The 27,920-nt window shown below is 48.3% G+C and overlaps 1 protein-coding gene and 1 long non-coding RNA gene across 3 annotated transcripts in view; one reads left to right on the top strand and one right to left on the bottom strand.

Moving 5' to 3' along the window:
• Positions 1-1,038: 1,038 nt before the first annotated feature.
• Positions 1,039-27,016, bottom strand: LOC119958216. Its single transcript, XR_005458979.1, has 3 exons — positions 26,832-27,016; positions 23,416-23,539; positions 1,039-1,090 (listed from the first exon to the last, which is right to left on the bottom strand). It is a non-coding gene; the product is annotated as an uncharacterized LOC119958216 (long non-coding RNA).
• cers5 (ceramide synthase 5) overlaps positions 26,930-27,920 on the top strand; it is a 100,100-nt gene continuing 99,109 nt past the window's right edge. For both annotated transcript variants that reach the window (XM_038786604.1, XM_038786603.1), the window contains exon 1: positions 26,930-27,205. In XM_038786604.1, the coding sequence (XP_038642532.1) occupies positions 27,036-27,205 (170 nt within the window). In that variant the 5' untranslated portion in view covers positions 26,930-27,035. The remainder of the gene's footprint in view (positions 27,206-27,920) is intronic.

Genomic DNA, 27,920 nt, shown 5'->3' with positions numbered 1-27,920 from the left:
TGAGGCTCACACATGAAGAATAACTACATGAGTGAGAGACTGGGGGAAGGGGGTTTCCAAAATCCACAGAATTGTATCTCAGTGTGGGTCAATACCTTCAGAGGAAGGGAAAGAAGGAGCTGTCAGTTTTCTCCATTCTTCTGTAAATGCAGAGAAACAGTTGTTAACATAAGGGTTTTATACCACTGGAGGCCTTTCCACCCCCCCCCCCCCCCCCCCCCCCCCCGCCACAAAAGTACTGGGTGTGATAAACATTACCCGCTGGCACCGTCAAATCTGATGGCACGCAATAATGCGAGGATTTTCAACATCCAATTTGTGTGCACTGTTCAGAAAAGTGATTACAAAGTTTGGGAATCAATCAATGCAATGCTTTCCCATCTTTGTTTCCAATTAAGGGGCAATTTAGTGTGGTCAATCCACCTACCCTGCACATCTTTAGGTTGTGGGGGTGAGACCCACGCAGACATGGGGAGAATGTGCAAACTCCACACGGGCAATGACCCGGGGCTGGGATCGAACCCGGGTCCTCAGTGCCATGAGGCAGCAGTGCTAACCACTGCACCACTGTGCTGTCCAATGCTCTCCCATCTTTGGGCAGTCTTTTGTGTTTCTCAGTTACCATCTGGAGACCTTAACAGCCACTGATCCAAATACCATATAGAGTCCTATACTGTTAGAATCATAAGAACAGCACAGACGATCTCTCAATCTTACCGACCATTAGAGGGCACTAGTCTTCTTCATATGTCAAGACACTTTCTGTTCTTGGCTTTGTAAAATAACGTGGAAGAAAAATTTGATTTGAAATCACTATTTATATTTAACAACCAAACAATAACTTTAATATGGTTAATTAATAACGTTAAATATTAACTGGCCAAAGTCTGCAGGTCTACAGTAATCTACATACTATATAAATCCAGCAATGTAAACAATACTTACAGGGCGGCACGGTAACACAGTGGTTAGCACTGTTGCTTTGTAGCGCCAACGACCTGGGTTCGATTCCTGGCATGGGTCACTGTATGTGAGGAGTTTGCACGTTCTCCCCGTGTCTGCGTGTGTTTCCTCCGGGTGCTCCAGTTTCCTACCACAGTCCAAAGATGTGCAGGTTAGATGGATTGGCCATGTTAAATTGTCCCTTAGTGTCCAAAGATGTACAGGTTAGGTGGATTGGCCATGTTAAATTGTCCCTTAGTGTCCAAAGATGTACAGGTTAGGTGGATTGGCCATGTTAAATTGTCCCTTAGTGTCCAAAGATGTACAGGTTAGGTGGATTGGCCATGCTAATTTGCCCTTAGTGTCCAAAAAAGGTAAGGTGGGGTTACGGGAATAGGGTGGAGGTGTGAACTTAAGTAGGGTGCTCTTTCTAAGGGCCGGTGCAGACTAGATGGGCCGAATGGCCTCAGTCTGCACTGTAAATTCTATGATACTGCCCTCAGGATAGCAGGCAGGAAGAATAAAGCAATATAACTCTGACTGTGACATGTGTGGGGAAAGGAATTAATTATTTGGTTTATTTTTTTTACAATCCACCCATGGTCTCACTTCCTGAAGATTCTCAATATTCCCTGATGAGTCACAAGAAAAATAATGAAAATAATTATTTTATCTAATGTCTTGAAATATTGATCAAAATTCTAACCTCAAATGCCAGATTCATTATATTCATTCCAGTCTATTTTACTTGTTGAACCTTCCAACGGTATCAGGGAAGGAGTCTTTCATAATTCTATTTTTGGCAGATAATATTTGGGAGGGAGGGGAAATTGACAGATTAAGGAAATTCACTCTAATCTTTGAAAATGAGTGGAAACAAGAAAGTTAGATGCCAACACATTGCATTTTCGGCTATCAAATTGTGAACGACGTCCTCTGATGGTTCAGTACGAAGCCAGGGAGGAGATGAGCTTTGTAGGATGCTTCCCAGGTTCTATCCCCACCCTCTATGCTGAGTTAGCTTGAGTGGTCGCTCCTTAGCACTCCTGGAAGGGATGTTTGGCAAGCTCCTGACTGTTATCCATTAAGCTCCTGCTAGCGGACTGTGTCTGTAAGCATTAGTTACTGGCAAAACTGGGCTCTGCTGAGTTCATCCTGTGATCCAATAGCTCCCTGAACGTTGCTGTCTAGGTCCACACATGAAGAATTCATGCTTGGGTGAGGTGAAGTGCCTGTACAGCTGGGACTGTATCACAGCATTAGTCAATGCCTTTGGGAGGGAAGAAAAAAAAAAAATACAACTCTTTGTAATATTGAATACACTATAGAAAGTGTAGTTTAGGTTCGTAGCAGACTTTGCATTTCCAGAAACATCGATAAATTGATCAAACTGCATGTTTGTCATTTGTGACATGGCCGAAACCTTTCACCCTATTAATGTCCTGTAATAAATGGGTGTCGTTCTTTTTTAGAATATTTTTCAGCATTGTGCCTGCTGTTATGGACGCTCCCTGTCACGTGATTGCCACCCAGGGAAGGACTTTTCAACACAATCCTTCCTGGATTTGCATTCCAAGCTAGTTGATTTGTACTTCAACATCAAACTTCAGTTTGCTAAGGAGACGAGAATATGAACCTTGAAAAATAACTTACTGGCCTACTATTAATTTATAATTATTCATCATCATATGACCCGTTGAGACTCCATAAATTTGAGAAGAAAGAGAAAATTCTACGGTGGGCCAGGGAGAAGCATAGCTGTGACTGGGAGGGAAATAACGTCCGGATTTATCAGGACATTGGAGCCGAGTTGGCAAAACGGCGGGCAGGTTTCAACAAGGCCAAGGTGGTGCTGTTCCGCCGGCAGATCAGGTTTGGGGTGCTCTGCCCGGCGAAATTATGGGTGACGTTCGGAGGCCGGGAGTATTATTTTGAGACCCCAGAAGCGGCCAAAGACTTCATTAAGGAGCATGAACTGGGGGAGAATGGAGTGGACAATGCTTAGGAACCAGGGTGCTGGCACTATGTAATGGTCGGGAGCATGTTTGAAGTGGGTACAGGGATTGAGGGATTTTCGCCTTTTTTTGTGAGGCGAGCGGGTGGTGAAGATCAAGGAGAAATGGGAAGCGGAGTTGGGAATGGAGATCAATTGGGGAGTATGGAGTGAGGCACTGCGAAGGGTAAACGGGACCTCCTCTTGTGCAAGGATGAGCCTGATACAGTTTAAGGTGGTGAACAGGGTGCATATGACTCGGGCGAGAATGAGTGGGTTCTTTCAGGGGGTAGCAGATGAGTGTGAGAGGTGTGGGCGGGGGGCAGCGAATCATGCGCACATGTTTTGGGGTTGTGAAAAATTGGGAAGATTCTGGGCGGAGTGTTCACGGTCTTAGCCAGGATAGTGGAGGAGGGAGTGGGACCGGGACCCTTTGGTGGCGATATTTGGGGTTTCAGAGAAGCCGGAGCTCATGGAGAGGAGGAAGGCCGATGTCTTGGCCTTCGCCTCTCTGATTGCACGGCGACGAATTTTGCTGGAGTGGCGGTCGGCATCGCCACCGGGGGTAGCAGCATGGTTGGGGTGACCTGTATGACTTCCTGCGGTTAGAGAAGATAAAGTATGAATTAAGGGGGTCAGCAGGGGAGTTTGAGAAAAGGTGGAGGATGTTTGTGACCGTGTTTGAAGAGCTGTTCGTCGCAGGGGGTGGTTGGGGGGGGGGGGGGGTGATGGGGAGTGAAAGAGGAGAAAAATCTGTACAAACTGTATAGTTGATCGTTGGGAAGAATGTGAAATGAAATGAAATGAAAAATGAAAATTGCTTATTGTCACGAGTAGGCTTCAATGAAGTTACTGTGAAAAGCCCCTAGTCGCCACATTCCGGCGCCTGTCTGGGGAGGCTGGTACGGGAATTGAACCGTGCTGCTGGCCTGTCTAGAACTGTTTTAAAAGCCAGCGATTTAGCCCTGTGTGCTAAACCATCCCCTGTTTCCCAGGGTGTTTATTTGCTGTAACCTACTTTCATACAAGTTTGAATAAAATGCGTTTAAAAAAAAAACATATGACCCGTTGATAAATGTGTCAGATTGCCTGAGTGGGTGGCAATTTTGCCTCTGCGTCAGAAGGTTGTGGATTCAAATCCCACACCGGAAACGTGAGCACCTAATCTAGGCTGACATTTCAGTGCAGCACTGAGGGAGTGTTGCACTGTTGGAGGCATTATCCTTTGGATCAGGTAACTGAGACCCTGCTTGTCAGTTCTAATGATTCAAATAAACTATTTGATAATCAGCACAGAGATTCCTTAGTATTCTGGCCTACATTCCTCTTCCTGAGAAAGAGGTCTTGCTGCTTGAGAGATCTTTCTGTGCACTAAAATAGCTGCTGTGCCTGCCTACATATAGTAAGAAGTCTTACAACACCAGGTTAAAGTCCAACATGTTTGTTTCAAACACTAGCTTTTGGAGCACGGCTCCTTCTTCAGGTGAATGAAGAGGTATGTTCCAGAAACATATATATAGACAAATTCAAAGATGCCAGACAATGCTTAGAATGTGAGCATTTACAGGTAATTAAATCTTTACAGATCCAGAGAGAGGGGTAAACCCAGGTTAAAGAGGTGGGAATTGTCTCTAGCCAGGACAGTTGGTAGGATTTTGCAAGCCCAGGCCAGATGGTGGGGGATGAATGTAATGCGACATGAGACCCAGGTCCCGGTTGAGGCCGCACTCATGTGTGCGGAACTTGGCTAGAAGTTTCTGCTCAGCGATTCTGCGTTGTCGCGCATCCTGAAGGCCGCCTTGGAGAACGCTTACCCGAAGATCAGAGGCTGAATGCCCACACCTCTTTAACCCCTGTCTCTGGATCTGTAAAGATTTAATTACCTGCAAATGCTCGCATTCTAAGCATTGTCTGGCATCTTTGAATTTGTCTATATATATGTTTCTGGAACATACCTCTTCATTCACCTGAGGAAGGAGCAGTGCTCCGAAAGCTAGTGTTTGAAACAAACCTGTTGGACTTTAACCTGGTTTTGTAAGACTTCTTACTGTGCTCACCCCAGTCCAACGGCGGCATCTCCACATCATGCCTACAAATAGTCATTGTACTTTGTTATGACCCCCTGGGCTAGTGTGTGGTCCTATCCAGCCCCGCTTGAACCGGAGTCGCAGCACAATTGAAATTAAGTATTAATTCTTAGAAAACACGCAAAGTCTTTGGCTGCCCAATAACTATAGTCACCAGGTTTGTAAATTTAAACACAATTTTTTTTATTAATAACAATTACTATAATTAAATAGGCAGCAAATACAACTGGTTAACTAATCTAATTTGTTCTTTTTTTTAAAATTTAGAGTACCCAATTAATTTTTTCCAATTAAGGAGCAATTTAGCGTGGCCAATCCACCTACCCTGCACATCTTTGGGTTGTGGGGGCGAAACCCACACAAACACGGGGAGAATGTGCAAACTCCACATGGACAGTGACCCAGGGCCGGGATTGAACCTGGGACCTCGGTACCGTGAGGCAGAAGTGCTAACCACTGTGCCACCGTGCTGCCTTTCTAATTCCTCCCTTAACTCGTCCCAGCCTCCACACACACTCAAGACAGACAAACACAGAAGGGAAAGAGGAGTGGAAAGAAAAAGAATAATACGAAGGGTAAAAGGATAAAAGTCTGTTTCAGATGAATATCTTCCAGTTAGATTCTTTTAGTCTAGGCCGTCAGTTGGGTGTTCTTGCTTTCAATCTATTGTGGTTTTCATGTAGATTCATCAGGATCTCAAGACTTCTCTGCAGATTCAGAAATGGCAGGCAGGGAACGTTTTGTGGCGAAAGAGAGAGAGAGAGAGCAACTCAAAGCTTCTTAGAACATAAGAGTGCAGAAGGAGGCTATTCGGTCCATCGAGTGCACCAACCCACTTACGCCCTCACTTCCACCCTATCCCCGTAACTCAATAACCCCTCCTAACCTTTTTGGTCACTAAGGGCAATTTAGCGTGGCCAATCCACCTAACCTGCACACGCTAAATTGCCCTTAGTGACCAAAAAGGAGGAAACCCACACAGACACGGGGAGAACGTGCAGACTCCGCACAGACAGTGACCCAGTGGGGAATTGAACTTGGAACTCTAGCGCTGTGAAGCCACAGTGCTAGCCACTTGTGCTACCGTGCTGCCCATAGCTCAGCATCAGCGCCGGCCCTAGGGTTGCTGGCGCCCCGGGCAAGATGAACTTCAGCGCCCTTCGGGGGGGGGGGGGGGGGGGGGGGGGGGGGGTGGGGGGCGCCGGGGGGGCGCGGGGCCGGGGGGGGGGCCGGGGCCGGGGCGGGGCCGAGGGCGGGGGGGGCGAGCCCGAGGCGGAGGGGGGGCGAGCCCGAGGCGGAGGCGGGCAAGCCCGAGGCGGAGGCGGGGGGGGGCGAGCCCGAGGCGGAGGCGGGGGGGGCGGGCATGAGGCGGAGGCGGGGGGGGGGGCGGGCCCGAGGCGCGGGGGCGGGCCCGAGGCGCGGGGGCGGGCCCGAGAGCGGCGGAGGGGGGGGGCGGGCGGGAGGGGGGGGGGGCGGAGGGGGCCGCCCTAGGGGAGGGCGGCCACCGCGCATGCGCTGGTTGGCACCGGCCCAACTGCGCATGCGCGGGACCCGAGTCTCTGGCGCCCCCTAGCACATGGCGCCCCGGGCGACTGCCCGAGTTGCCGGTGCCTTGCCCTGCTCAGCATCCAGGCGCATTCCGTTTCCTAGGTCCTCTGAAAACATCCCACCTGGCAAGGCCCCAATCACTGTCTGTCACCGGGCAGAATACGGTCATTGGCCAATCCATTGGCCACCAGCCAACTAATCGAACTGAATCCCTCCAATCTCTCAGGTGCCAGAAAGTCTGAGTTCTTCTGTTCAAAATCAAAATCTTCATGGTACAGTGTACTATTTTGCAACTTTTGAGATCCTCATTTCCTCTGCTCGACTTAAAGATGTATGTCCATTAAATATCCATGGATCAAAAATTATAGCGACAAAGTAAAAGAAATAGGAAATAAGGGAATCAACAGGAAGGGTCCGTGCAACTTTGCGTAATTTACTGGGGTCTATTTTGTCCTACTGACCAACTGACCGACCAATCCTGTGGCTGCAATCTAATTTATATTGGAAGGCAAGCTGCAGCATGCCAAACAGGGCTCCTGAAGCAGCCGCTCACCGGATTGAGACAGGATGCAGGGATGGCTGCCAGCTAGGTAAGTTACAGGGTGGGCAAGGGGTCGCAAACTCAGAGAAAGATGGTCTTCGGGCAGCAGTGGCCCAAATTGTTTCACCAGAGGAAGCCGTACGAGGCCTGCCAAAACAATTCAACACTTTGGCAGGCCTCTTCAGCTCCATTTCCCACGGAACTGGTTGAGTTACTATTATACCCCGATTAGGTCTGACCAACAATGACCATCGGGATTCTATTTATGTCATTGGACCCTGGTTTCCACAGTTAAAGGAACTTATCACCTGAAACTGGCAGACACTTTGGATGTCCGGCTGCAAGTCGCTTTCAAAATGGAACTGGCTGCATCCCTAGTTCATAAGACGGTATGGTTACCAACTCGATCTTGAAGCCTCATTAACAGCAGATGGAGACAGTGTAATTCAAACTCATTGTCTGTGAAATGTTTTGAGCAGTTTCAAAGAGAAGCAATGACATTTTTATGGAAGATTTATTTTCTTATACATAATGACAGTTGACAGTGAACGTACTGTGATACAAACTCTGGATTCTAATGACTTATGACAGCATCAGAATTCCTGAATGTGTGACAGTTTTGTTTTTAAAAAATAATATTTTATTCAGGTATTTGAACATTTTTATGTAACAAAAACAATGACATCAACATGGTAAAATAAACATTTCCCCCCCCCCAACCCAATCTTCACACACCTCAACCCCTGAACCATACAACAACAATCCCCCCCCCCCCCCCCCCCCCCCCCCCCCCCTCCGGAATACTGCATCTGCTGACATTTTTAATTTTCCCCAAGAAAGTCGACAAACAGCTGCCACCTCCGGGAGAACCCTAACATTGACCCCCTTAAGGCGAACTTTATTTTCTCGAGACTGAGAAACCCAGCCATGTCACTAATCCAGGTCTCTACACTCTGGGGCTTCGAGTCCCTCCACATTAATAAGATCCGTCTCCGGGCTACCAGGGAGGCAAAGGCCAAGACATCAGCCTCTTTCGCCCCTGAACTCCCGGCTCTTCCGACACTCCAAAGATCGCTCCGCACAAGGCAGCACGGTGGTGCAGTGGTTAGCACTGCAGCCTCACGGCACCAACGTCCCAGGTTCGATCCCGGCTCTGGGTCACTGTCCGTGTGGAGTTTGCACATTCTCCCCGTGTTTGCGTAGGTTTCGCCCCCACAACACAAAGATGTGCAGGGTAGGTGGATTAAACACGCTAAATTGCCCCTTAATTGGAAAAAATTAATGGGTACTCTAATTTTTTTTAAAAAGCGCTCTGGACTCGGCACCACCCGCGTTTTTAGCACCGTGGACATTGCCTTAGAAAAACCCTGCCAAAACCCTCTAAGCTTCGGGCATGCCCAAAACATGTGGACATGATTTGCTGGGCTTCCCACGCACCTCACACACCTATCCTCTACCCCGAAATACTTGCTCATCCGGGCCACCGTCATATGTTCCCGATGAACTACCTTGAATTGTATCAGGCTAAGCCTGGCACATGATGAGGATGTATTAACCCTGCTTAGGGCATCCACCCATAGACCCGCCTCTATCTCTCCTCCTAGCTCGTCCTCCCACAGATCCCCCATTCTTCTAATTCCTGCCCTCTGCCAACTCCGGAACCTGCCATCTAGCCTACCCGGTACAAACCTGTCGTTGTTGCAAATCGGGGTCCAAATCGATGCTCCCTCCACTCTCTTATATCTCCTCTACTGCCTCCAGATTCTCAGAGCTGCCACCACCACCGGACTTGTGGAGTATCGGGCCGGCGAGAACGGCAGAGGTGTCATTACCAATGCTCCCAGACTGGTGCCTTTACACGACGCCGCCTCCATCCGCTCCCACACCGACCCCTCCCCCACTACCCACTTCCTAATCATGGCTATATTAGCCGCCCAGTAGTAATTGCAGAAGTTCGGCAGCGCCAACCCACCCTCCCCCCGACTGCACTCCAGCAACACTTTCTTCACTCGTGGGGTTTTACCCGCCCACACAAAGCCCAAAATAACCTTATTCACCCGCTTGAAAAAGGCCCTTGGGATGAAGATGGGGAGGCACTGAAAAACAAACAGAAATCTGGGGAGGACCGTCATTTTCACGGTCTGTACCCTCCCTGCCAGTGATAGCGGGAGCATGTCCCATCTCTTAAAGTCCCCTTCCATCTGTTCTAGCAACCGGGATAGGTTTAACTTGTGTAGTACCTCCCATTTCCGGGCACCTGGATTCCCAGATACCGAAAGCTCTTCCCTACCATCCTAAGCGGCAGCTCTCCCAGTATCTTCTCCTGCCCTCTTGCCTGGATTGCAAACATCTCGCTTTTCCCCCATGTTCAATTTATACCCCGAAAAATTGCCAAATTCCCCCAAGTTTTGCATTACTTCCCCCATCCCCTCCAACGGGTTGGAAATATACAGGAGAAGGTCATCTGCGTAAAGCGAGACCCGGTGCTCCCCCACCCCCCACCTCCCGCCGACCCAGCCCTTTCCAGTTCCTAGAGGCTCTTAACGCCATAGCCAATGGCTCTATGGCCAAAGCCATAATTAGTTACGGCTTATTAGTTAATTGCATTAGGCCAGTTTTCAGAAGCTAGAGTCACAGTATAAATAGGAGCTAGTTACAGTGCAGACTTTGTTTACACTGAGTGCTGAGCTTGTGGCATTTGAGTGCTACAGTGAGAGTTTGGTGACTGAGGGAGTGCTGAGCTTGTGGCATTTGAGTGCTACAGTGAGAGTTAGGTGACTGAGGGAGTGCTGAGCTTGTGGCATTTGAGTGCTACAGTGAGAGTTTGGTGACTGAGGGAGTTAGACGAGGAGGGAGTAAGGTGCTCCTTACATTTCATTTCCTATATTTATCAAAGAGCGTGAAGGGAACCAGGAGTTTAGAGTACAGCTGACTGGGAGCAGAGTCGGAGGGCGGAGGTCCAGTTGGTCCACGGGGCAGCTAATTCTGTAAAGTAAGAGGGGATGGAGGCGAGGGCAGTTGCATGCTCCTCCTGTAGGATGTGGGTGGTGAGGGATACCACTGGTGTCCCCGCTGACTATACCTGCGGGAAGTGCACCCAACTCCAACTCATCAGAGACAGTGTTAAGGTACTGGAGCTGGAGCTGGATGAACTTCGGATCATCCGGGAGGCAGAGGGGGTTATAGAGAAGAGTTACAGGGAGGTAGCCACACCAAAGGTACTGGACAAGAGTAGCTGGGTTACAGTCAGGAGAAAGAAAACTAACAGGCAGACAGTGCAGGGATCCCTCGTGGCCGTTCCCCTTCAAAACAAGTATACCGTTTTGGATGCTGTTGGGGGGGATGACCTACCGGGGGAAGGCCCCAGCGGCCAGGTCTCTGGCACTGAGTCTGGCTCTGGGGCTCAGAAGGGAAGGGGGGAGCATAGAAAAGCAATAGTAATAGCAGATTCAATGGTTAGGGGAATAGATAGGAGATTCTGTGGTCGCGAGCGAGACTCCCGAAAGGTATGTTGCCTCCCGGGTGCCAGGGCCAGGGATGTCTCGGATCGTGTCTTCAGGATCCTGAAGGGGGAGGGTGAGCAGCCAGAAGTCGTGGTGCACATTGGTACCAACGATGTAGGTAGGAAAAAGGGTGTGGAGGTAATAAACAAGTTTAGGGAGTTAGGCTGGAAGTTAAAGGCCAGGACAGACAGAGTTGTCATCTCTGGTTTGTTGCCGGTGCCACGTGATAGCGAGGCTAGGAATAGGGAGAGAGTGCATTTGAACACGTGGCTGCAGGAATGGTGTAGGAGGGAGGGCTTCAGGTATTTGGATAATTGGAGCGCATTCTGGGGAAGGTGGGACCTGGACAAGCAGGACGGGTTGCATCTGAACCAGAGGGGCACCAATATCCTGGGGGGGAGGTTTTCTAGTACTCTTCGGGAGGGTTTAAACTAATTTGGCAGGGGAATGGGAACCGGATCTGTAGTCCAGCAACTAAGGTAGACGATAGTCAGGACGCCAAAGCACGTAGTGATGCAGTGGGGAAGGTAACAATGACAAAGGAGAGTACTTGCAGGCAAGGAGATGGGTTGAAGTGTGTATACTTTAATGCAAGAAGCATCAGGAATAAGGTGGGTGAACTTAAGGCATGGATCTGTACTTGGGACTACGATGTGGTGGCCATCACGGAAACTTGGATAGAAGAGGGGCAGAAATGGTTGTTCGAGGTCCCTGGTTATAGATGTTTCAACAAGATTAGGGAGGATGGTAAAAGGGGTGGGGGGGTGGCATTGTTAATTCGAGATAGTATAACAGCTGCAGAAAGGCAGTTCGAGGGGGAATCTGCCTACTGAGGTAATATGGGTTGAAGTTAGAAATAGGAAAGGAGCAGTCACCTTGTTGGGAGTTTTCTATAGGCCCCCCAATAGCAGCAGAGATGTGGAGGAACAGATTGGGAAACAGATTTTGGAAAGGTGCAGAAGTCACAGGGTAGTAGTCATGGGTGACTTCAACTTCCCAAACATTGAGTGGAAACTCTTTAGATCAAATAGTTTGGATGGGGTAGTGTTTGTGCAGTGTGTCCAGGAAGCTTTTCTAACACAGTATGTAGATTGTCCGACCAGAGGGGAGGCCATATTGGATTTAGTATATGGTAATGAACCAGGGCAGGTGATAGATTTGTTAGTGGGGGAGCATTTTGGAGGTAGTGACCACAATTCTGTGACTTTCACTTTAGTTATGGAGAGGGATAGGTGCGAGCAACAGGGCAAGGTTTATAATTGGGGGAAGGGTAAATACAATGCTGTCAGACAAGAATTGAAGTGCAGAAGTTGGGAACATAGGCTGTCAGTGAAGGACACAAGTGAAATGTGGAACTTGTTCAAGGAACAGGTACTGCGTGTCTTTGATATGTATGTCCCTGTCAGGCAGGGAAGAGATGGTCGAGTGAGGGAACCATGGTTGACAAGAGAGGTTGAATGTCTTGTTAAGAGGAAGAAGGAGACTTATGTAAGGCTGAAGAAACAAGGTTCAGACAGGGCGCTGGAGGGATACAAGATAGCCAGGAGGGAACTGAAGAAAGGGATTAGGAGAGCTAAGAGAGGGCATGAAAAATCTTTGGCGGGTAGGATCAAGGAAAACCCCAAGGCCTTTTACACATATGTGAGAAATATGAGAATGACTAGAGCGAGGGTAGGTCCGATTAAGGACAGTAGCGGGAGATTGTGTATTGAGTCTGAAGAGATAGGAGAGGTCTTGAACAAGTATTTTTCTTCAGTATTTACAAACGAGAGGGGCCATATTGTTGGAGAGGACAGGGTGAAGCAGACTGATAAGCTTGAGGAGATACTTGTCAGGAAGGAAAATGTGTTGCGCGTTTTGAAAAACTTGAGGATAGACAAGTCCCCCGGGCCTGACGGGATATATCCAAGGATTCTATGGGAAGCAAGAAATGAAGTTGCAGAGCCGTTGGCAATGATCTTTTCGTCCTCGCTGTCAACAGGAGTGGTACCAGAGGATTAGAGAGAGGCGAATGTCGTGCCCCTGTTCAAAAAAGGGAATAGGGATAACCCTGGGAATTACAGGCCAGTTAGTCTTACTTCGGTGGTAGGCAAAGTAATGGAAAGGGTACTGAGGGATAGGGTTTCTGAGCATCTGGAAAGGCATTGCTTGATTAGGGATAGTCAGCACGGATTTGTGAGGGGTAGGTCTTGCCTTACAAGTCTTATTGTCTTCTTTGAGGAGGTGACCAAGCATGTGGATGAAGGTAAAGCAGTGGATGTAGTGTACATGGATTTTAGTAAGGCATTTGATAAGGTTCCCCATGGTAGGCTTATGCAGAAAGTAAGGAGGCATGGGATAGTGGGAAATTTGGCCAGTTGGATAATAAACTGGCTAACCGATAGAAGACAGAGAGTATTGGTGGATGGCAAATATTCAGCCTGGAGCCCAGTGGCGTACCGCAGGGATCAGTTCTGGGTCCTCTGCTGTTTGTGATTTTCATTAACGACTTGGATGAGGGAGTTGAAGGGTGGGTCAGTAAATTTGCAGATGATACGAAGATTGGTGGAGTTGTGGATAGTGAGGAGGGCTGTTGTCGGCTTCAAAGAGACATAGATTTTTTTTTTTTTTTTTTTTTTTTTTTTTAAATTTAGAGTATCCAATTATTTTTTTCCAATTAAGGGGCAATTTAGCATGGCCAATCCACCTAGCCTGCACATCTTTGGGTTGTGGGGGCGAAACCCACGCAAACACGGGGAGAATGTGCAAACTCCACACAGACAGTGACCCAGAGCCGGGATCGAACCTGGGACCTCGGCGCCGTGAGGCTGCAGGGCTAACCCACTGCGCCACCGTGCTGCCCCCAAAGAGACATAGATAGAATGCAGAGCTGGGCTGAGAAGTGGCAGATGGAGTTTAACCCTGACAAGTGTGAGGTTGTCCATTTTGGAAGGACAAATATGAATGCGGAATACAGGGTTAATGGTAGGGTTCTTGGCAATGTGGAGGAGCAGAGAGATCTTGGGGTCTATGTTCATAGATCTTTGAAAGTTGCCACTCAAGTGGATAGAGCTGTGAAGAAGGCCTATGGTGTGCTAGTGTTCATTAGCAGAGGGATTGAATTTAAGAGCCGTGAGGTGATGATGCAGCTGTACAAAACCTTGGTCAGGCCACATTTGGAGTACTGTGTGCAGTTCTGGTCACCTCATTTTAGGAAGGATGTGGAAGCTTTGGAAAAGGTGCAAAGGAGATTTACCAGGAGGTTGCCTGGAATGGAGAGTCGGTCATACGAGGAAAGGTTGAGGGTGCTAGGCCTTTTCTCATTAGAACGGAGAAGGATGAGGGGCGACTTGATAGAGGTTTATAAGATGATTAGGGGAATAGATAGAGTAGACAGTCAGAGACTTTTTCCCCGGGTGGAACACACCATTACAAGGGGACATAAATTTAAGATAAATGGTGGAAGATATAGAGGGGATGTCAGAGGTAGGTTCTTTACCCAGAGAGTAGTGGGGGCATGGAATGCACTGCCTGTGGAAGTAGTTGAGTCGGAAAAGTTAGGGACCTTCAAGCGGCTATTGGATAGGTACATGGATTAGGGTAGAATAATGGAGTGTAGGTTAACTTCTTAAGGGCAGCACGGTAGCATTGTGGATAGCACAATTGCTTCACAGCTCCAGGGTCCCGAGTTCGATTTCGACGGGTGGATTGGCCATGAGAAATTGTCCAAAATTCTATGATTAACCTAGGACAAAAGTTTGGCGCAACATCGTGGGCCGAAGGGCCTGTTCTGTGCTGTATTTCTCTATCAAACATGAACAGGGGGGGAGGGGGGCACCCTTGCCTCGTCCCTCGGTGTAGTTCAAAATACCCCAACCTCAGCCGGTTCGTACGCACACTCACTACTGGTGCCTGATAGAGTAACTACACCCAGTCAATGAAGCCCTCACCAAACGCAAACCTTACCAGTGCCTCCTACAGGTAATTCCACTCCACCCAATCAAAAGCCTTCTCCGCACCCACCGATACCATCACTTCCACCTCCTCTCCTTCTGCGGGCATCATAATATCATTTAGAAGCCTTTGAACGTTGGCCATGAGTTGCCTGCCCTTAACAAATCCCATTTGGTCTTCCCCTATCACCGCCGGGAGACAGTCCGCTATCCTTGTGACCGGTATCTTAGCCAGCAGTTTGGAATCCACATTCAGTAGAGAAATCGGCCTGTATGACCAGCATTGCTCTGGATCCTTCTCCCGTATCAGGATCAATGAAATCGAGGCCTGCGACATTGTTCAGGGGAGAACTCCATTCTCTCTTGCTTCGTTAAATGTCCTCACAGCAGTGGGCTCAATATCTCTGAAAACCTCTTATAGAATTCCACCGGGTAGCCGTCAGGCCCCGGAGCCTTGCCCGACTGCATGCCCTCCAGCCCCTTGATTATTTCCTCAATCTCAATTGGGGCTCCCAGCCCCTCCACCAGGTCCTCCTCCACCCTCGGGAACCTCAACTGATCCAGAAATTGCCTCATCCCCTCCACCCCAGCCGGGGGTTCCGACTCATATAATTTACTATAGAAGTCCTTAAACACCTCGCTCACCCCCTCTGGGCCCAGGACAGTATTCCCGCCTCTACTCTTTACTCTCCCTATCTCCCTGGCCGCCTCTCTTTTCCTGAGCAGGTGCGCCAACATTCTGCTTGCCTTTTCCCCGTACTCATAGATCGGCCCCCTTGCCTTCCTCAACAGTTCCACTGCTTTCCCTGTGGTCAACAGCCCAAACTCCACCTGTAACCTCTGCCGCTCCCTCAGTAGCCCCACGTCTGGGGCCTCCGAGTATCTCCTGTCCACCTGGAGTATCTCCTCCACTAATCTATCCTTCTCAGCCCGTTCCACCTTTTCTCTGTGGGCCCGTATCCCTCTCAGCCCGTTCCACCTTTTCTCTGTGGGCCCGTATCCCTCTCAGCCTGTTCCACCTTTTCTCTGTGGGCCCGTATCCCTCTCAGCCCGTTCCACTTTTTCTCTGTGGGCCCGTATCGAGATTAATTCCCCTCTGCCCACTGCCTTCAGAGCTTCCCAAACCCTCGCTGCAGAGACCTCCCCTGTATCATTTGTTTCCAGGTAGTTCTGGATGGACTTGTTAACCCGCCCACAGACCGCCTCGTCCGCTAGCAACCCCACATCCAGTCTCCACAGCGGGCGTTACCCTCTCTCCACACTAACCCGTAGATCCACCCAATGCGGGGCATGATCCGACACTGCGATTGCCGAGTACTCAGTATCCACCACCTCCGGTATTAGCGCCCTGCTCAGAACAAAAAAGTTGATGCGAGAGTATACCTTGTGGATCTGTGAGAAAAAGGAAAACTCCTTCGTCCTCGGCCATGCAAACCTCCATGGGTCTCCTTACCCCCATCTGTTCCATAAACCCCTTCAATTCCGCAGCCGGCCTCCTTCCTGTCCTGGATTTTGACAGGTCCAGTTCCTGATCAATGACAGTGTTGAAGTCCCCTCCCATGATCAGGTTATGTGACACTAAGTCTGCGATCTTACCAAAGACCCGCCTCATAAATTCCACGTCGTCCCAATTTGAGCATAAATGTTCACAAGTACCACTCGCACCCCCTCCAGCTTCCCACTCACCATTATGTACCTGTCCCCCTTGTCTGACACGATTCTCCCAGCCTCGAATGCCACTCATTTGCTGATCAAGTTCGCTACCCTCCTGGTCTTTGAGTCCAGTCCTGAATGGAATACTTGGCCACCCATCCCTTTCTCAATCTCGGCTGGTCTGTAACCTTTAGGTTTGTCTCTTGTAGCATTGCCACGTCCGCCTTCAGCCCCCTCAAATGCGCAAACACGCAAGCCCTCTTGACCGGCCCATTCAGTCCTCTCACGTTCCATATGATCAGCCTGGATGGGGGGGCTTCCAAACCCCCCCCGCTGACTAGCCATCACCCCCCCCCGCTGACTAGCCATCACCCTTTTTAGGCCAGCATCGAGTTCGCGCCCTCCGCTTCCTAGAGTCCCCACTCGGGCTGTCGCTGTTCCCGACCTCTCATTTGTCCCCTAGTAACAGTTCCTCCCTTGTCAGCAAAACAGCTCCAGCTTAACACCTGTCCACCCCCCACTGCGCTTCCGAGAGTCAGCAGACACATGCTGACTAGATAGCTCCCGCCCCTAGCACCAAGCAGTCTGTCTCCCTATTGTACTCTCCTCTCATTCCCCCACGAATAAACATTTTAAAAGCATCACATTCCCCAGTAAACAACAGAAAAAAAATAGTGAAGAGACAATCACTTTAGAAAAATAGTCACCCAAAAAGCAGAACCAAATTCAAAGCCCCCCCCCCCCAAACAAGGTCCCTTCAAGACAGATTAACCTTGAACCATCCACACAGCCCATTATTTCACGTAGAGCTACTTCAATTTTTACAATCCAGCACCACAAATCGCTGCCACAGTACTTCTCCAAGGCTTCAGCGTCTTTTAATTCGCCTCCAGCTTCATTTCTTTAATAAAGGTCCGTACTTCGTCTGGCGTTTCAAAGTAGAAGTCCCGTTCCTCATGTGTGACCCACAGGCGGGCTGGGTACAGCATCCCAAACTTCACCCCCTTCTTAAAAGGGTAGTTTTTGCCCGATTGAACCCACCTTGCCTCTTGGCCAAATCCGCTCCCAGGTCCTGATAGATGCGCAACTCACAGCTGCTCCGTTCTTTCTTGGACCACCACAAAACGTGTTCCTTGTCCATGAAACGGTGAAAACGTACCACCATGGCCCTCGGCGGCTAGTTCACTCTGGGCTTCCTCGCGAGGGCTCTGTGCGCTCTGTCTAATTCCAGAGGCCGAGGGAACGCCCCAGCCCCCATCAACTTCTCCAACATGTCCGTCTCATAGGCCCTCGCATCCGATCCCTCACTGCCTTCAGGGAGGCCAACAATTCTGAGATTCTGCCTCCTGGACCTATTCTCCAGGTCCTCCAGCTTCTCCTGCATTCTTTTCTGGCGGTCGTTCATCATCCCCACCTCGCTTTCCAGCACGGTTATATACTCCTCATGCTTGGACAACTTTTGTTCGACCTCCTGGATCGCTCTCCCGTGGGTTTCCTGATTCTGAACCACTTGATCAATCAAAGCCTTAATCGGGTCCAGCGTGTCCTCCTTCAGCTTGGCAAAGCAATCCTCGAGCAACTTCACCAGCTGCTCCGTCGACCACTGTGCCGTCTCCCCGCGGCCCTTGCCCTCTGCCATGGTGTCCCGTGTTACCGGCTCTGCTTGCATCTCCCTTATAGGACTTTGTCGTCTCACACGGCCACTTCTGGTCCAATTCTCCATACATCGGAGGGGGATTTCTCCTTACTGTGTCACTCTTCACTGCTTTATCCCATAAAATCCGGGGGGGGGAAAAACGGGGGAAAAAGGTCCAAAAGTCCGTTCCAGGCCGGAGCTATCAAATGTGTGACCTACCCTCCATGGCTGCCACCGGAAGTCGTGTGACAGGTTCAAATCTCCACTTACAATATACAAAGTGCTTTATGGCTCTGCATTTTCTGAAGTTCCATCTCTGTGAATTAAATTTCCAGACATGATCGGGTTTGATTGTGGACCCTTTTCATCATTTGTTGTCCCAGTACACATGTGGAAAGTGGCCATTTGGTGCTGTGCTGGAGGGGTAACAATGCTCCCAGAATTGCCACTGTTTCAGTTTTGCTTTTGTTCTGTGACTCTACCCCTCAGTAGAAATATGAACACAGAGCATAGTAAATGGGTAAATCAGCATAACCAGACACACTTTTGCCCTACTATTTTTCTTCAATGGTATTATGAATCTCCCATTAAGGGTGGCACGGTGGCGCAGTGGATAGCACTGCCGCCTCACGCCGCCAAGGACCTGTGTTCGATCCTGGCCCCGGGTCACCGTTTATGTGGAGTTTGCACATTCTCCCCGTGTCTGCGTGGATCTCACCCCCACAACCCGAAGATATGCCACGCTAAATTGGCCACGTTAAGTTGCCCCTTAATTGGAAAGAAAGAATTGGGTACTCTAAATTTGTAATTAAAAAAAAGATCTCCCACAGTATTTCTCATAAGAAGTCTGGGTGAGGGAGGTGGGGTGCAGTTAGCTCTATTTGCTAGCGAGAGATTCAGAATAATGCCGGAAGCATAGGGTTTGGTCCCCATTCCAGTTGAGGTAGTCTTGGGGCATGTGCGGCACGGTAGCACAGTGGTTAGCACTGTCGCTTCACAGCGCTCCCAGGTTTGATTCCCAGCTTGGGTCACAATCTGTGTGGAGTCTGCACGTTCTCCCGTGCCTGCGTGGGTTTCCTCCAGATGCTCCAGTTTCCTCCCACAAGTCCCGAAAGACGTGCTTGTTAGGTGAATTGGACATTCTGAGTTCTCCCTCTGTGACCCGAACAGGCGCCGGAGTGTGGCGACTAGGGGCATTTCACAGTAACTTCATTGCAGTGTTAATGTAAGCCTACTTGTGATACTAATAAAGATTATTATTATTATAATACCTCCTCACCATAATTTGGCGACCCTTGAGTTATTGAAGACGCTACCTGGAGAAGGAGTCTAGATAAAGTTTAATTGTTTTCTGTAAGCTACCAACTAAAAGGCATTTGCAACTAACTGCTCTTCTATGCGAATATGAATACACAGTTGTGACTAGAATATGCAGTTCTATTTGGTCATTACCATATTTAATTTAATTTGTTCCTTAATGACTGTGATTGTTAGGCAAAGACCCAACGGAATGTGGGTCATACAGACCCATATCTCTGCTGAACGCAGACACCAAAATACTGGCCAAAATCCTAGCCAAAAGGCTAGAAGACTGTGTACCTGAGGTGGTCACAGAGGACCAGACGGGCTTCGTCAAAGGTAGACAGCTTACCTCGAACATCAGGCGCCTGCTGAACGTGATAATGACCACCTCCGGGGAGAGAACACAAGAGGTGATCATCTCCCTGGACGCAGTAAAGGCCTTCGACAGAGTCGAATGGAAATACCTCATAGAGGTACTGGAGCGGTTCGGGCTTGGAACAGGGTTCACTGCTTGGGTAAAGCTCCTATACAACGCTCTCATGGCGAGCGTACGGACCAACAATACCAACTCCCAATACTTCCAGCTGCACAGGGGCACCAGACAAGGATGCCCACTGTCCCCACTGCTGTTCGCACTAGCAATCGAACCGCTAGCAATCGCGCTCAGGGCAGCAAAAAATTGGAGGGGGATCCGAAGGGGAGGCAGAGAGCACAGAGTCTCACTCTATGCAGATGATCTGCTCCTCTACATCTTGGACCCACAAAGCAGCATGGACGGAATCATCGCGCTCCTGAAAGAGTTTGGAGCCTTCTCGGGCTACAAACTCAACATGAGCAAAAGCGAGATCTTCCCAGTACACCCGCAAGGGGGTGGGGGCAGCACTAAAGGGGCTGCCGTTCAAACAAGCCCGACACAAATTCCGCTACCTGGGGATCCAAATAGCCCATGACTGGAAAGGAATCCACAAATGGAACCTCACCAGCCTGACGGAGGAAGTAAAAAAGGACCTGCAAAGATGGAACACACTCCCACTCTCCCTCGCGGGGAGAGTCCAGACGATCAAAATGAACGTACTGCCCAGGTTCCTCTTCCTGTTTAGATCCATTCCGATCTACATCCCCAAGGCCTTTTTCAAAGCGCTGGACAAACTTATCATGGCGTTCGTATGGGGGGGGGGGGGGGGGGGGTAAAAATGCTAGGATCCCAAAGAAGGTCCTACAAAAAACAAAATCCAGGGGGGGCTAGCCCTCCCGAACCTACAATTCTACCACTGGGCGGCAACAGCCGAGCGAGTAAGGGGATGTATCCAGGAGCCAGAAGCCGAGTGGGTGCGTGCGGAGGAGGCCTCCTGCATGGGGACCTCCCTCCGGGCCCTCGCCACGGCAGCACTCCCATCCCCACCCAAAAAACACTCCAGCAGCCCAGTGGTGACAGCCACCCTCCAATCCTGGAACCAACTGCGGCAGCAATTTGGCCTGACCAAAATGTCGGACAAGGCTCCCATCTGCAACAACCATAGGTTCACACCAGCACTGACTGACGCCACCTTCAAAAGGTGGAGGCAGGACGGGGGGTCACTGACAGTTAGGGACCTATACACGGACGACAGGATCGCAACACTGGACGAACTGACAGAGAAATTTTGGCTAGCCGGGGGGAACGAGCTACGGTATCTACAGCTCAAAAACTTCTTACGCAAGGAGACAAGGACGTACCCACAACCGCCACGACAGACACTACTGGAAGACCTACTGGACGCAAGTATCCTAGAGAAAGGGAACTGTAGCGACATGTATGACCGACTGGTAGAAAGGGACGACACCGTACTGGACGCAACAAGAATGAAATGGGAGGATGACCTGGGGATTGAGATAGGGTGGGAACTTTGGAGCGAAGCACTGCATAGGGTCAACTCCACCTCCACGTGCGCAAGGCTCAGCCTGACGCAATTAAAAGTGGTACATAGAGCCCACTTAACAAGAAACCGTATGAGTAGGTTCTTCCCGGAGGTGGAGGACAGATGTGAACGGTGCCAAAGAGGCCCGGCCAACCACGCCCACATGTTCTGGTCTTGCCCCAGACTTGTAGAGTACTGGACAGCCTTCTTCGAGGCTATGTCCAAAGTGGTGGGGGTGAGGGTGGAGCCATGCCCAATAGTGACGGTCTTCGGAGTTTCAGACCAGCCAGATCTATTCCTGGGGAGGAGGGCGGACGCCCTTGCCTTTGCCTCCCTGATCGCCCGCCGTAGAATCCTGTTTGGCTGGCGGTCAGCAGCACCACCTAGAGCTGCAGACTGGCTGTCCGACCTCTCGAAATCTCTCCAAATGGAGAAAATCAAAGTCGCCATCCGAGGGTCAGACGACGGCTTCCACAGGACGTGGGAGCCATTCATGCAATTGTTCCAGGACCTGTTTGTGGCCAACGAACAAGAGGAAGAATAGTCGGGTGGCCAAGAATCAGGGGAAAATGGACGGGAATCGGGGGAAGGTAGCCGGGGGGGGGGGGGGCGCTATGGGTTCGTTATGGGGGTTTGTTTGCATGGTTTTACGCTTATTTCTTTTTCTTGTTAATTTATTGTTTTTGTATTGGAGGGGAAGGGTTACTGTTTTTCTCTGTTGTGATAAAATTTGTAGTTGAAAACTTGAATAAAAATTATTCCAAAAAAAAAGAGGAAGGACAAAGCCGCAAGTGACAGTCTGACGGCAAGCTAAGGCCCAAAACCAAATTGTAAACAAATGCCTACAAACATGTGCCTCGGCCATATTGGGGAATGTAAAATATGTATGCCGGTTAAAGGGGGCGGCCACAGTTGTTATTATGAAGATGCTTACCTGTAAATATACATGTCAATGCTTGCGTGTTTTTCTTTTCCTAATAATTTGTAATTTGTTGGATATAAAATATGAAAACTCAATAAAAAACATTTCCAAAAAAAAATGACTGTGATTGTTTCAGTAGCCCTTTTAATGACAGCTAATCAAATTATGGATTTTTATTTTTGGAACATGGTTAATCTGTCATTTCCAACAGACAATATGACTGAGCTCTTTGTGTTATCTAACAATTGTTAGAAGACCCAAAGCTCATCCGTAGGATAGAAATAGTTCATATGGATCATTTGGAGGCTGGGACATTGTTTGTAATAGCAGCCTGTGATGAATATCAGAAATGGTCACATTTTATATTGTTTGCAGTAATGTTATTAAAACCAGGGTTAATATGCATACAGACAGTGTGACTGCGAGTGCTGTGATTAAGGTGTTGTAAAAGTGAAGTAATCATTGAGTTGTAAGTGATCTTGAGAACAATTTACTTTTTTACAGATAACAAGCTAATGGAATATTGTTTAGATTTGAAGAACCCCTGGGGTGTATCTAATTTATGAGGGGTATTGTATTTGGCCCTGGCTAAACAAGTTAAGGGACATCCTGCAAGAATAGACAAAAGAAAGCCTAATGCTTTGGGTATGGATGATGTAACTACTGGGTGGAGCCAGATCAATCTGAAAAGTCAGTAGGTCCTAGAACTCTAATCTGAACAGAGGTGTTTCAGTTTGCTAGTATTGTGTTCCGTTTTGGTCTCCATACCTGAGAAAGGAAGTACTGGCGCTGGAGGGTGTGCAGAGGAGATTCACTTGGTTAATCCCAGAGCTGAAGGGGCTGGATTATGAGGAGAGGTTGAGTAGACTGGGACTGTACTCGTTGGAATTTAGAAGGATGAGGGGGATTTTATAGAAACATTTAAAATTATGAAGGGAATAGATAGGATAGATGCGGGCAGGTTGTTTCCACTGGCGGGTGAAAGCAGAACTAGGGGGCATAGCCTCAAAATAAGGGGAAGTAGATTTCGGCCTGCGTTTAGGAGGAACTTCTTCACCCAAAGGGTTGTGAATCTATGGAATTCCTTGCCCAGTGAAGCAGTTGAGGCTCCTTCATTAAATATTTTTAAGATAAAGATAGATAGTTTTTTGAAGAATAAAGGGATTAAGGGGTATGGTGTTCGGGCCGGAAAGTGGAGCTGAGTTCACAAAAGATCAGCCATGATCTCATTGAATGGCGGAGCAGGCTCAAGGGGCCAGATGGCCTACTCCTGCTCCTAGTTCTTATGGTTTCTCTTTCTTTGTTGCTAATGTCATTAATTCTGTGATTAAAGTTTGTGTTAACATAAAAAGGTACCTATTGGTCAATGTCATCACTCTTGTGGTGCAGTAATATTTCTTCACAGATTTACAAATTGAAAATAGTTGGGTCCTCCTTCGGGATTCCAACAAGTCCTACCGGGAATCCCTGCTTTCAGTCTTGCGTTGACCTGATAATATGCAATTTACTTTAGTCAGGCAAAGAGATTGTATCTTTCAAATCTATCTTGATCCACAGTTTTGTAGCCATAAGCTGTCTCCATCTGGGGATAAATATGGGAAGACTTCATTAGTTCAATTTGCACAGTTTCATCACATGTAGAGATTATTGTGCTGATGCAAGACACTGAGTGTAATTTAAAAAAATAAATAATTTAGAGTACCCAATTCATTTTTTCCAATTAAGGGCCAATTTAGCGTGTTCAATCCACCTACCCTGCACATCTTTTGGGTTGTGGGGGCAAAACCCACGCAAACACGGGGAGAATGTGCAAATTCCACATGGACAGTGACCCAGAGCCAGGATCGAACCTGGGACCTCGGCGCCGTGAAACCGCAATGCTACCACTGCGCCACCGTGCTGCCCTCACTGAGTGTAATGTTGATGCTTCTTTACCAAACACTCAATTTGGGGTTCACGAAAAAGTGAGAATGAAGCACTGTTCGTTAATACTGATTTATTTTCCATTCTGTATAATTTTATTAATGTTTAATAAATAATAATTAACAGTTTTAACATGAGCTTCATAGTCTGTCAGCATAGTGTTTTCCACCAGTTCAGAAAAAACTGACCACAACACGGACAAACAATATTTCTGGTGTCTGCCGAAATGGTAGAAAGGCTCATTGTGCATCTTAGAGGTACACATTCTCATTTACTTTGCACATAACTTCAATTGTTAGTTCATAATTATGGGCTTGCCCATGGAAGTTGACATTTGCAGTAACCCCAAATAAATCATTTTAAGAAATAGGTCTACTTCACAAGTGCAGCACGGTAGCACAGTGGTTAGCATAGTTGCTTCACAGCTCCAGGGTCCCAGGTTCGATTCCCGGCTTGGGTCACTGACTGTGCGGAGTCTGCACGTTCTCTCCGTGTCTGCGTGCGTTTCCTCCGGGTGCTCCGGTTTCCTCCCACAGTCCAAAGATGTGCAGGTTATGTGGATTGGCTATGCTAAATTGCCCTTAGTGTCCAAAAAAAGTTTAGGTGGGGTTACGGGGATAGGATGGAGGTGTAGGGATAGGGTGGAGATGTGTGCTTAGGTAGGGTGCTCTTTCCAAGGGTCAGTACAGACTCAATGGGCCAAATGGCCTTCTTCTGCACTGTAAATTCTATGATTCTACAACATCCGCACATTATGTGAAATGAATATTTTGTTCCTGTCCGTTTAATTAAAACCAAATTTGAACAAGAATCATTCAGAAAACATTGACTAAGTTAGTCAGCTGTCGATAGAAAATAGCACATTGAGGGTTTTAACAGCAAATAGGTTGAGGCAGGGGTGAAGACAGTTGATGTTATGTAGCTGTAAGTACGTGATCCTTTTGTTGGTGAGGATTAGGGGGTCAAAAGTTGAGCTCAGGGTCAAGTAGGGTGCCAAGGTTGGGAACAGTATGGTTTAATTTGAGACAGTAGCCAGGGAGGAAAATTGAATTGTTGGCTATGGAATGGAGTTTTGACAAGAACAAAAAGCAATCGCTTAAGTCTTCCCAATATTCAGATTGGATGACAGACCAGCAGTCTGACAACACAAAGACAGTGAAGTGTTTGAAATAGTAGAATGGAAGAATTCAATGTCGTCAGCATGCATCTGGAATCTGAACTTGTGTCTTTGAATGATGTTATAAATGGTTAGCATGTAGATGATAAATAGGATGAGGCCAAGGATAGATCCTTCAGGGACAACAGAGATAATTGTGCAAGATGAGACAGATGTCATTGAATGTGATTCTCTGGCTATGACTAGACAAATGAGAGTGAAAACCAGATGAAGATAATCTTGCTGGATAACAGGAGAAGCATTGGAGGAAGATAGTGTTGTGAACCATGTCAAAGGCTGTAGGCAGGTCATGAAGAATGCGAAGGGATAGGTTACTATGGTCACAGTCACAGAGCATGATTTTAACTTTGATTAGGGCCATTTCAATATTGTGGCGGGGTAGAAACCTGAATGGAGAACTTCAAACATGGTGTTCCATGACTTTGAAGAGGAAAAAGAGGTAGGAATTAATACTTTGAATTTGCTGGTCTTTTGTCTATTGGGGGGCATTGTAGAAGTTCTTTCACTTTTTAGAAATACATTTAGAATACCCAATTCTTTCTTTTTTCCAATTAAGGGGCAATTTAGAGTGGCCAATCCACCTACCATGCACATCTTTGGGTTGTGGGGGTGAGACCCAGGCAGACACGGGGAGGTAGAAGTTCTTTCACAAGTGTGGAAGACCCTGTAAGTCACAGGTACCCACGTACAGTATCTCATCGATACAAAAGCTTTGTGAATTGTCAATGGTGCACTGTTTAATTTGGTACAAAAACAGAAAATACTGGACAATCTCAGCAAGTCTGACAGCATCTGCGGAGAGAGGGGAGCTAACGTTTCGAGTCTGGATGGTCTTTGGCAAATCTTTGATGTATAATCTTTGTCAAAGCTTCAACAAAGAGCCACCCAGACGCGAAACATTAGCTCCGTTCTCTCATACAGATGTTGTCAGACCTGCTGAGATTGTCCAGCATTTTCTGTTTTTGTTTCAGATTGCAGCAGCCGCAGTCATTTGCTTTCATCTTTGTGTGTAATTTGGTATATTGTTTTGTTTCTGAAAGTAGAAGTTTACAGGCTTTGGCAGAGACAAAACATATCATCACTCTTTTCAGAAACTTCACAGTTGCCCATCTCAAAAATAACTCAGTAACTTCCAACATCCCATTCCAGTCCAGAGACCAGCTCATACCTTTGAATACATTGTACAATGTGGCTTGCCATGTTTTTTAAAAAAATGATGTGGCGATTCCGCCGTTGGACTGGGGTGAGCAGAGTAAGAAGTCTCACAACACCAGGTTAAAGTCCAACAGGTTTCCTCAGTTTCACCTGAGGAAGGAGCTGTGCTCCGAAAGCTAGTGATTTGAAACACACCTGTTGGTTTTTAACCTGTTGTAAGACTTCTTACTTTTTAAATAAATTTAGAGCACCCAATATTTTTTTCCAATTAAGGGGCAATTTAGCGTGGCCAATCCACCTAGCCTGCACAACTTTGGGCTATTGGGGTGAGACCCACGCAGACATGGGGAGAATCCACACGGACAGTGATCCCGGCCCCGGGTCATTGGCGACGTGAGGCAGCACTGTAATCACTGCGCCACCGTGCCACCCCTGCTTGCCATGTTAAAGATGAACTGAATTGGTGGTTTCTTTGAACGAGTTAATGGGGTTGTGCTTGTGCAGGCTTGTATTGAACAGAGACCATTGTCAGGGCAGCATCAAAAACGCTTTTCACTCGACGATTTATTGATGACTAATGTTTAAAGTATTGCTGCAACTGTTAGAGGTGTCTCAATACCTTCTTTGGAGCGTATAGTGTACAGGGATGCAAGCCTGCTTCATTTCCAGCTCCTCTCGGCACTTTGGATGACGTTATTAAAAAAGGGCAGGGCCCTATCTGGGTGACGTCAGCCGCTGGTTATTAGGCAGTTCAGCACCGCCCCGCCTGAGAGAAACGGAGCACGAGAAGGAAGCGGCTTCAAGTCGCTTCACCCACTCAAACATGGCCGGCTTCTCAGCCTGGTTCTGGAACGAGAGATTCTGGCTCCCTCACAACGTCACTTGGGCAGACCTGAAGAACACGGACGACGCCAACTACCCGCAAGCCGGCGACTTGCTCTTCGCCTTCCCGCTCGCGTTCGGCATCTTCCTCGTCCGCCTGGCGTTCGAGAGGTGAGAGGAGGGGGATGGGGGAAGGGGAGATGGCGCCCTCACTGACTGACAGGGACGCTTTGGTCAATCGCACGTTGCTGGAACCCTCAGGTCCCCGCCCCCTTTGTGGGGCGGGCGAGCCGTTGATTGGCTTGTCGGGTTCATCGGTTGTCAGGCGCGCGTGGCCTTCGTGCGCCCCATTTGTCCCCTGGCGCTGTCAATCATTAAAGGGGCCTGTCAGCGAGGGGTCCCCACAACACTGACAGTCTTCAAGCAGGATTCCTTTCAATACTTTGCAGCCAAATGTGTTTTCTTTCAGTAAATGTTTATCCAACAGGCAATTGGGCTGCAATGTCAACTTTTATTTGTTGACAAATAATGAATGGATCAATTGACATATTTTGGAATAGTTAGTGTGGCACCTATTTTGGAGCCATCACCCTCATGCCCAATGTTCAACTGCTGGTTGGTGCAAGAGAATGGCCTGGAGTGATGTCACCTCTAATCTCTCTGAATAAAGTGAAGAACTCGCTGTGCAATTATTGACTGGGAGTCGTTGTCTTTGTAGTCTGCAGGACAGGATGCTAGTAGACTGTACAACAATTCTCAGCAAATGCCTATTACATAGAATTTACAGTGCAGAAGGAGGCCATTCGGCCCATCGAGTCTGCACCGGCTCCTGGAAAGAGCACCCCACCCAAGGTTAACACCTCCACCCTATCCCCGTAACCCCACC

Source organism: Scyliorhinus canicula, chromosome 28 (assembly GCF_902713615.1).
Source record: "Scyliorhinus canicula chromosome 28, sScyCan1.1, whole genome shotgun sequence".
Taxonomy (NCBI): Eukaryota; Metazoa; Chordata; class Chondrichthyes; order Carcharhiniformes; family Scyliorhinidae; genus Scyliorhinus; species Scyliorhinus canicula.
The sequence above is the reverse complement of the archived record's forward strand: the minus strand, read 5'-3'. Positions and strand labels throughout refer to the sequence as shown.